Source organism: Lolium perenne, chromosome 3 (genome assembly GCF_019359855.2).
Source record: "Lolium perenne isolate Kyuss_39 chromosome 3, Kyuss_2.0, whole genome shotgun sequence".
NCBI lineage: Eukaryota > Viridiplantae > Streptophyta > Magnoliopsida > Poales > Poaceae > Lolium > Lolium perenne.
This window is the reverse complement of record NC_067246.2, coordinates 198,186,348-198,196,104: the sequence shown is the minus strand read 5'-3', so window position 1 is coordinate 198,196,104 and position 9,757 is coordinate 198,186,348. Positions and strand designations below refer to the sequence as shown.

Sequence of the window (9,757 nt, the reverse complement as noted above, 5' to 3'; positions counted from 1 at the left end):
AAGCTGCCAAGTTGGAGGGCCGCCCTGTTAGACAGAGGTGGACGTCTGGAGCTGGTTCGAGCGACGCTCTCGGCAATCCCCATCTTCTCAATGATGTCCCTTGACATCCCAGTAAAGACACTCACAACCATCGAGAAGATCATAAGGGGATTCCTGTGGAAAGGCTGTAAGGATGTCAAGGGTGGCCACTGTTTTGTGGCGTGGGATAAAGTTTGTACCCCAAAGGAATGGGGAGGACTTGGCATTCCTAACCTCCGGTACATGAACATCGCCCTAAGGGCCAGATGGATGTGGCTTCAACGAGTGGATGACTCGAAGCCGTGGAAAGAGCTGAACATTCAAGTGCCGCAGGTGGTAAGGCAGCTGTTTGAGGGGGCAACCTACTCGGTGCTTGGAAACGGGGCATCCACCTTCTTCTGGATAGATCGGTGGCTTCCTGAGGGGCGACTTACAGACGTAGCTCTCACGCGTCTGCGCAAGGTCCGAGAAGGTTTGTCTGGAGCCTGGTTAGACGACATCCCACCCGACCTAGATGCATCAGCGATCCGGGAACTCTTCGAAGTGGCGGATCGTTTGGAGGATGTAGCCCTTGTGGAGGGCGTGGAGGACAACTTCAGATGGGGCTGGGAGAAGGATTTATCCTACTCTGCGCGCTCCGGATACCGTGCGATGTTCGGGGCGAGGATCGAGATGCCAGGAGCACTCCAGATCTGGCGATCAAGGGCCCCACCAAACTGCAGGGTCTTCTTATGGCTTGCGGCCAGGAACAGATGCTGGACTGCGGACAGGCTTAGCAGGAGAGGTCTCCCCCACCCGGCCTCATGCCCTTTCTGCGATCAGAGTGACGAGACCTTGGACCACCTGCTGATGGGATGCGTGTTGGCACGTGAGGTCTGGGCGACGTGCCTACGTCGGTGGGGGAAGCTGCATTGGTTGCCACAGATGGACACAGTCTTTGTTGCTTGGCTGCAGGGCAAGCGTGGAGGGCCTGGAGGGGATCGAGACCTTTGGACAGGTGTGGCTCTCATCTGTTGGTGCCTCTGGCGGCACCGAAACGACGTTGTTTTCGACAGAGTGGCACCCTCCAAGTCCACGGTGCTATCTAGGATTTCGGATGAGGCGGAGCTCTGGAGGCTAGCCGGGATCTTCAGGGGTTTCCTTGCGCCAGTGGATAAGTGGAGATGCCGCGAGTAGTCCGTTTAGGTGTGTGTGCCACCCCTCCAGGGGTAGCGGGGGTTTGCGCTCCGTGGGCGTCTGTGCCCTGAGCGTGTTGTATCTCGGCCTTCTGGCCGCTCTTCTTGACTCAGATACGTCTATCCATGACGTATCCTTAAAGTTTTAGGGGCTCCCACCTCGTCCTAGGGCCCGGCGAAATATAGCGCCGGCCCTGGCTGAAGTTCTTGGTTCTCGTCAATAAAAGCATCTTAATTAGATGTTGTAGGTGTAAAAAAACCTGTCATATAGACCACTTGTGAGCTAAAAAAGAGCTATATTAGATGGTGTAGGTGTAAAAAAGGTGGTCCCAATTATATTTGAGGTGTATAATTTACTCCGGCGGGTGCAAATATACACCACTTTGGGAGGTGGTATAAAAACCCCAGCTGGCCAGGCGCCTCCCCCAACCGTCATTTTGTCTCGTAGCGCGCGGCAGTTTGTCTTCGCTTCCACCTGCGCCGCCATCGATTGCCAACGGTAGATGTCATCCCTGCCCCTCTCCCAACGTCTCTCCCAACGTGATGCACGTAGATCAGGCCCACCCACACCCCGTCGCCGTTTCCCCACGAAAAATCGGCCAATCCATCGCCGAGATGCCGCTGCGCCGTGTCCGGTCCTCCGCTGGCTACCTCGCCGTCTGGCTGCACCCCTCCAGCCGCTGGGCCATCGAAATCACGCGCGCCAGCGTCCATCTCTCGCTGGGGACCTTCAAGACGCCGGCGCTCGCCGCCTGTGCATACGACGCGATGGTGTGGCAGCATGACGGCCCCCGCGGCGCGGTCAAGTCCCCAGCCGTTGGGACCCACGTAGAGACCGACTTCCTCGGTCACCGTTTCAGGTTGTGCGCCTCGCGGAGGAGCGGTAGGTGCGGCGCGAGCAGATGCGCCTCTTGATCCAGCAGGCGGACGAGGCGGACATGGCGGCGTTCCGCGCCGCTCACCCGAAACACATGGCGGCAGAGCTCGAGTACTACGCCCAGCTTGTCACCCAGCGCACGGCCGCCAGTGGTGCCACTACCGCCCGTGCCGATGCTTCCTCCTTGGCGGCGTCTGCGTCCTCTTCAGCTGTCGGTCCGTCCACCGTTGCCGTTGAATCGAGCATGGACATGGACTCCGATTGGTGGGACAACCTGGTCCACGAGATAGACGCCGAGGAGGCCGCCAAGAAGGCCGCCCAGTAGGAATCAGACGACGATGGATTCTGGGATTAGGGTTCCAACTATGGTCAGTGTGAGTGACGAAGTGTATATGATGTCAAAGTGTCAGTGTCGTGTCGAGTCAGTGTCGATGTCGAACTATCTAGCTATGGTTGTATGAACTATATATGTTGAACTAAGTTTAAATTTTACTCCCTCCAATCGGAAAAAATGTCGGAAGTGGCTATTTAGCAAAACAATCTTGTAGTTTCTTTCACCCCCGCTGTCAACTCTTCACACCACACTCAGCATAACTTCCACAATCCGCACGACCGCACTCGCACATCTCCCGCTCCTAGTTCTGCAGAGGGCAGGCGACCTCGCCGGCGCCGGCTGGAGATCCCACATCACCGGCCTGAGTTCCACCTTGACCACACGACGCGAAGCCTCCCTCCTCACGCACGCAGGGCCCGAGATCGTGGCCCTCCTCAACCGCTCGCCGGCAGGGATTCCCCGGTCCGGGCGGCAGCACCCTCGTGTCGAGCAGCAGGTCATGCAGACTACAAGAATTTATATAGATTGATCTTTGGCCAAGGAAAAAAAATTCAGACATATGTACACAGTACACATGTACTACGGCTCGACTAATTTGACTCAGTGAGATCGCTACTCGCTAGCTGCTCTATGAGTACACATTCAGTATGGCAAGCACAGTATCTCCGGCTCTCCTTGCTGGGCATGTTCCTGGCACTAATATAATAGTGACCATTGGGTTGGAACCTCGCTACAATGGTCAGCTCCATCATGAAGCCCAGACTACAATCTACAAAACAGACAATGTCACATGAACTGAATTCTGTACCATTGAGTTGAATCAACAGCGTACAAAATGAAAAAAAACAGGGGTAAATGTGCTGCACTAAGAGAAGCAACAGTATCTTTATGCACAATAATGAAAAGGATCATAAAGCAAAATGCTATTAAGACAACCCGAAATCAAGAATCCTATGCAAATTGGTTCTATTGCGATGCAAGGCAACATAGTGGTTAAGACTAGTTTGTCTTAGGATACACCAATCTCATTTATCAGGGGAACTTTAGGATGCCTAGGTGGCAAATAAGATAGTACAACCGTTTAAGTACAATATCAAGCGTAAACAAAATACATCAAGATGACATTATTATCCACTCATACAAAGCTCACATTTCACAACCAACATAGCAATAACTACTTGAAACTATGTGCGTTCATATAGCTTTAAGCTTAATTTGCGCACCGTGCATCGGCTGCAACGTCATCACGGTGTGTGGTGCATGTATATATGATGGTGCGAGCCCAAATTCGAAATGCTGAAGGATCATGGTTAATGCCATCTTGGCTTCGAGCAGTGCAAAATTCTGGCCAATGCAGACCCGTGGCCCCCAACCAAATGATAAGAATCCGCCTGGGTGCTTTGATGCCTTGGAAATGCCCTGGGCAAATCTTTCAGGTTTGAACTCATTCACATCACTTCCCCATATATCCGGGTCATGGTTCATGAACAACACAGGCACCTCAATGAACACACCAGCAGGATATCTGACGCCTCCAATAACCATATCCTTATAAGTTTTTCGGCTAAACACGGTAGCTGAGGGGTATAACCGAAGGACCTCGTGAAGGATCATGGTCACCTGAAATTAGTGGAAAGACACCAAACATTTATAACCCCGTTGGGAATTTCTGCCATTAATCCTTACACAATTAAGCCACCTAGTGAAGCAAAACCAAATGTAGCACTTACAATTTTGAGTCGGCTAAGGCCGTCGTAATGAGGTTTGTTTCTCTCAAACAAACCTAGGACCTCCTCCCTTGCAAGATTTTGCCACTCTGGATGCATGCTTAGCACGATCATCGTCCATGTAAGCAGTACAGATGTTGTCTCCATTCCGGCCAAGTAGAATAGCTTGCACTCCTCGACAACATCATCCATTGTCATTCCTTGGCTAGGTTGGCCATTTTCGTCTATGTCCTTCCTATTCGATTCTAGCAATAGGCCTAGTAGATCATCCTCAGAGCCTTTACCTTCTTCCATGGCTTGCATTCTTTTTCCAATTAAACCTCGTAAGATTGATTCGACCTCATTGTTGTTTTTGCGCATCTGTCTATTGTTTTTGGTCGGCAATAACCTACAGTACATCAGCAGGTTCCCTTACCATAATAACTGGATGATGTTTATACACAATTATTGTCAACCGTGTGTCCATGAAGTCAAGTACACTTATGAACACAATTATATATATATGTCTAATTACACTTATAAAGTTCTATCAACTTTGATTTGATTGAGTGCACTCTAAGATTCTAGTCGTGAATATGGTTACCAGTATAATTATCTATTGGGCGTTATCTTGTTTATGCATGCTTTTGATGATTTGTCATATCCAGTCTACTAATGAAGGGAGCCCACAAGCTTGGCATTCAGTTTTTCCTAGTATTGTGTGCTTACTATAGTCTAGCATTTACAATATGATTATCTATTGGTTGTGAGACTCATCGTTTTGGGTCTGCAGTATGAGAAGTTGCCCCCCCAGGCATATGCTTTTGTACTCGGATTCTTTTCTTTTCCGCCATACATGATTTGAGTTATACAATATATACAGAGCCAAGAATTTCAAAATTATGGTACATTAACATTTGCATTCTACTGTTGAGTATGTGAACAAAGGACCAAAAAATACTTAATCTAAGCAAAGATAGACAATCAGATGCTCTTGATTCAAATTCTATGGTTAATACAGAAATTTGAAAAGAGTTTATTTTTGTTATGTCAGTATTGAACTTTCAGTGTTTTCTACCTTAAGTAAGTATACGACCTGCAGCCTTAAGCATAATATATAAGAAATAATTATTCTCAGGCCTTGTGTTTTCTACCTTAAGTAGGTAACTAAGTATACGATCTGCAACCCCACAGGATCTGCCCCTGGTTGTGTGTATGATGTTGGAGCAGATCCGAACGTTTTTCATTAAAGAAGTTCTTATTAGTGTGAATCCTAAATGATTGAGATTTTCAAGAAATTCAAGTTACTAAAAAGCGATAAGAAATCTAGAGGAATCACATGATAACTCACAGGTAACCAGGAATGATAATCCTCTGGAGAGCACCAACAAAGAGCTTAGCTTGCTCGGACTGTATCTGGAAAATCCTTCTTCCTTCGAGGTAGCTGCTACCAAAAGCTGTGCGAGAAATGACATCTCCGGTGAGGTTCTGGAGCTCCGGCCATACATCCACCTCACACGAGCCGTTGGAACCATGGAACTCCTTCCATCTGCTAACGAGCTCTTCACAGCTTGCAGAGAAAGCTGGTAGCATGAGCTGCAAAATAATTCATAAACAAACATGTCATATCATGCTTCAAAAAAAAAAAAAAAATCCAGTTGAAACGGCACATGTAGGCTTCCAGAAAAAATTGAAATGAAAATTGTCTAAAATTGTGTGCCCGCTGACCTTGAGCTTCTCGAGATGGAACGCAGGGTTGAGGATCCTCCTGTGCTTGACCCATTTCTCGCCCTCGTGGGTGGTGAGGCCGTTGGCAAGCAGCTTGGTCAGAACCTTGAACTGGGGCTTCTCGAAGTGGCCGAACTTGTTGGACAGCACGTCCTTGACAAGCTCAGGGTCAGTGATGGCCACGTTGGCGACGGGGCCGAACCAGGAGAAGCAGGGTTTGCCATGATCCCGGACGTTGTTGTAGAGGAAGGGTATGACGCGGGGAACGATGTCGTGGCAGCCGATCGGCAGGGGCTTGGACCAGGCCTCATCGTTGAGGCGGCCGAAGTCCTTGAGGTCGCCCATGAGGAAGCGGTAGGTCGTGCCGCCGACGCCCTGCGCGCGCAGCGTTCGCTCCAGCCTCCGCGGCCGCCACCACAGCCGGTCCACCAGCAGGCCTGCCTGCCATGGAAGCACGCAGCCCAGGACCCCGTACAGGAGGTAGCTCCATGGCACTGAGGCAGTGGCTGCGAATTCAAAAACCATTCTTTCTCAGGAGATGTGGGAGGGACGTGACTAGAATTAGCTGATGCGAGTGTGCATTGACTCTGTGAATGTTGGCATGTTAAATAGAGGTATCTATCTGTCACTGAGTTGGAGTAGCAACAGCGAGCCTCTTCTTTACATTTAACATTTCTTGGAGTGTAAGACTGGGTTGGCATCATGTTATAATAATATATAGAGGTATGATGACTCCTCTCGATCAATTATAGAGGTATGACTGGATTGGATTAGTCTCCCCATCACATCGTTTTACCGATTTCTTGGAGTTAAAGACTAATGGATATGCTCCTAACAAACTTGGAGGAGAAGAACTTCCAATCTGGAAAAGACCGGTCAAAGAAATCTCCATTTGTGGATTGTTGCTACACCGCTTCTGATACAATTGTTTTCTCTATTTTAATGTATATTTTCCACGGATAACATTGTTGGCGGTTAATGAAATCAAGAGATTGATGACTACTTGTGATATATTTTTTTGGAAGAAAGGTCAAAATGGTTCAACTTTTTTTATAGAAAGGTGGAGGCACCAGCCTCAACAAGATACAAAACAGAAATATCCAACCAGCACACCCCAAGCACGAGGGAGATTATCTGACTTGCAAATAAATAATTGGTAGTGTGGACTCCTAAATTATAGTGAAATGGATATTTGTTCAACACATTATGGATCTTTTGAATAACCATGCACATATAGTTGTGCCACACTTACAAAAGGACATATAACACAAATCGTAATTGCACTCCCTACTCTCTGCTCATATTTCCAATATAAGACAAGGAAATCTTGCCCAACTCCACATTTTTTCAATCCCCACGGAGCCGCACCCACTGCCCTCCACCATGATCCCTAGATCTGAGCACTATCCTATTTCCACTTCAGATCTTAGATCCCAACACTTCACTTTCTCCACTCTGAACCTTAGATCCTAGAACTCCCTTCCAAAGTATATGGTGCGCAAGATGAAGACTTGTAGGTTGTCCTGTGGCGATGATGCCACGTGATATGCTCAAGCCTAGCCTCCACGTGATGATGCCTAGGAGAGAAGATGGTCCGAACCGGTACCCCGGTACGGACAGACACGGGCGACGCGGAAGGCGATTTGAATGGCGACGGCGGGGCCTCCAGCGAGCGCAGCGCGGGCTGGAGTTGGCCGGCGCCAGAAGGGACGCCGGCGGCGGGCGGTTCGTCGGTGCGCGGTAAGTTCTGGGATTCGTCCTCCGAGCAGGAGGCTTCTGACGACGATGAGGCGCGTGATGAGGCGTTCGGGTCGGAAGGGTCCGACTCGCCGCGACGACCGCCGGCGCGGCCTACCCTGGAGAGCTTCATCTCTCGCGCGGCGGAGCTTGGGGGCTCCCTGCGGTCTCAACGGCGGCGGGCTTTTGCGCCTGGAGGCAGGGGCTCAAGCTTTGGCGCCGGAGGAGGGCCGTGGCAGCGACGGCCAGACGCGAGCTGGCCCCGTGCTGATGCGTGCGGGCGCAACGCGCGGCGGCGGTGCGGAGCGGCTCAGGTGGCTGGCCAGGGGTGCCGGTCAGCGCCGGCGAAGCTGCTGGCGGCGGCGGGCCACCCGGCGGCGGGGCTAGGGTTCGAGGAAGACGACCATGCTGGGGCTGAGGTCGTGGACGGGCCTGGGCCGTGGCCTCTGGCGCCGCACGTGCTGGACGAGGTGGGGGCCTCGTGCGGGCCAGGTAACCTGGCCTCCACACGTTGTGGGCTGGAGTGGCCTGATTTGGCCCAGGATGGCCTGGGAACGGCCCACCTATCTGCTCCGGTCCAGGAGGCCCACCAAAGGCATGTTTATAAGGGCTGGCTTTGGCTGCCCCGGGGTTGCAAAAATCCCTCTCTAGGGTTTCCAGCGAGGAAGGCGGAGGTGCGGCGGCTTGCTTCCACATCGCGTCAGCTTCTCCGAATCCCAGACCCGCCACCACTCGAGCGCTCGTTTGCGGAGGTGCTGGTCATGGAGGGGCGTGGAGGCAACGACGGGAGGCAGGCATGAAGGGGTGGCGGCGGTGGCGGGGGCGGCGGCGCGGGGCAAGGCAACAGCAACAAGCGCCGCTACGAAGGGAGCGGTAGTGGCGGAGGCGACGGGGATGGCCGGAGGTCGCAGGAAGGCGGGCGCTGGGCGGAGGTGGACCAGCGAGGACGACGGCCGGAGCGCGACGACCGGGCGGCGCCGCAACAGCAACTTCAGCACCAAGGGCAGGCGCGCAAGGAGGGGCACCATGGCGGCCGCGGCAAGGGCCAGCAGGGGGCGGCGGGAGCTCCGGCTCTGGCGCTGGCCCGGCGAAAGCGCAGGGAGCGCATGGCCCGGCCAAGGTCAAGGGCAAGGCCAAGATGGGAGCTGGCCACAACCAGGGGGCGGCGGTCGGTGGGGAGTGCTTCCGTTGTGGGCGTGCGGGGCATTTCCAGTCCGACTGCAGCTTCGACCCGCTGTGCGTTCTCTGCAGCAAGGAGGACCACATCTCGGCCAATTGTCCGACAAGGGGAAGACCTCTCATGCTCCAGCAGATGGGGCATGCCTTCACAGGGTGCGGGTTCTACAACATCGAGGTGGATCCTATCCGCGAGGAGGCCAAGGGGGCGCAGTTCACCGCGGTGATCCGCTTCGCCAACAACCCCCTCTCGGAGGCGGAGCTCTCGGGAGAGTTGAAGAGCCTGGTCGATGAATGCTGGGACTGGCAGGTTACTAGGCAGTCCGAGTCGGAGTTCTCGGTGCAGTTTCCGTCGAGGGCGACGCTGAAGCTGAGCACGGGGAGTGGCAAGCTGCACCTCCCACTGAGCGACGTGGACGTGCACATTCGGGAGGCCTTCGTCGCGCCCAAGCCCGGGAAGCCATTTCCCTCGGTGTGGGTTCAACTAACAGGCCTGCCTCGGGACGTGCTGGTGCGGGACCGGCTCATGGCGTCCTTGGTCCTGGTTGGCGTCCAATCGACGTCGATGAGCTCTCGCTCAGGAAGTGAACCACGGAGCCGGTGCGTGTGCGGTTCCAATGCCGCCATCCCGAGCGCATCAAGGGCTCTTTCCAACTGTGTGTGAATGGGGAGCCATACACGATCGGAGTGAAGGCGGAGCTGGGTGGGGCGTCGGGCGGCTCGGCCCCGGATGTGCCACCCAAGCCCCCGGCTCCGCGTGACGAGGACGGCGGCGACGAGTCCGACCCTAGCGGGGAGGTGGAGACTTCGAACCGGCACGGATGGAAAGGGAACGGCAAGGCCAAGTCGTCCGCGGAGCAGGGAGCTCAGACCGGGGCGGGGGGCGCGTCGCAGCTCTCCCGCGGCGGGGGCTCGTGGAGTGCCCCGGTGTCGGGCAAACCGGCGTTCCGCATCGACAACCAGTACGGCTCCAACCTGGGGGCGTTTCCTTCCCTGCTGGAGGCGG

At 53.5% G+C, this 9,757-nt stretch overlaps 1 protein-coding gene across 1 annotated transcript; it reads right to left on the bottom strand.

The window, feature by feature from the left end:
• Window positions 1-3,470: 3,470 nt before the first annotated feature.
• LOC127343032 (cytochrome P450 CYP72A616) lies at window positions 3,471-6,495 on the bottom strand. The gene is made up of 4 exons (XM_051369107.2): window positions 5,839-6,495; window positions 5,462-5,706; window positions 4,135-4,519; window positions 3,471-4,024 (listed from the first exon to the last, which is right to left on the bottom strand). The coding sequence occupies exons 1-4, from the start codon at window positions 6,361-6,363 to the stop codon at window positions 3,599-3,601; spliced, it is 1,581 nt and encodes a 526-aa protein (XP_051225067.1). The 5' UTR covers window positions 6,364-6,495; the 3' UTR covers window positions 3,471-3,598.
• Window positions 6,496-9,757: the final 3,262 nt, after the last annotated feature.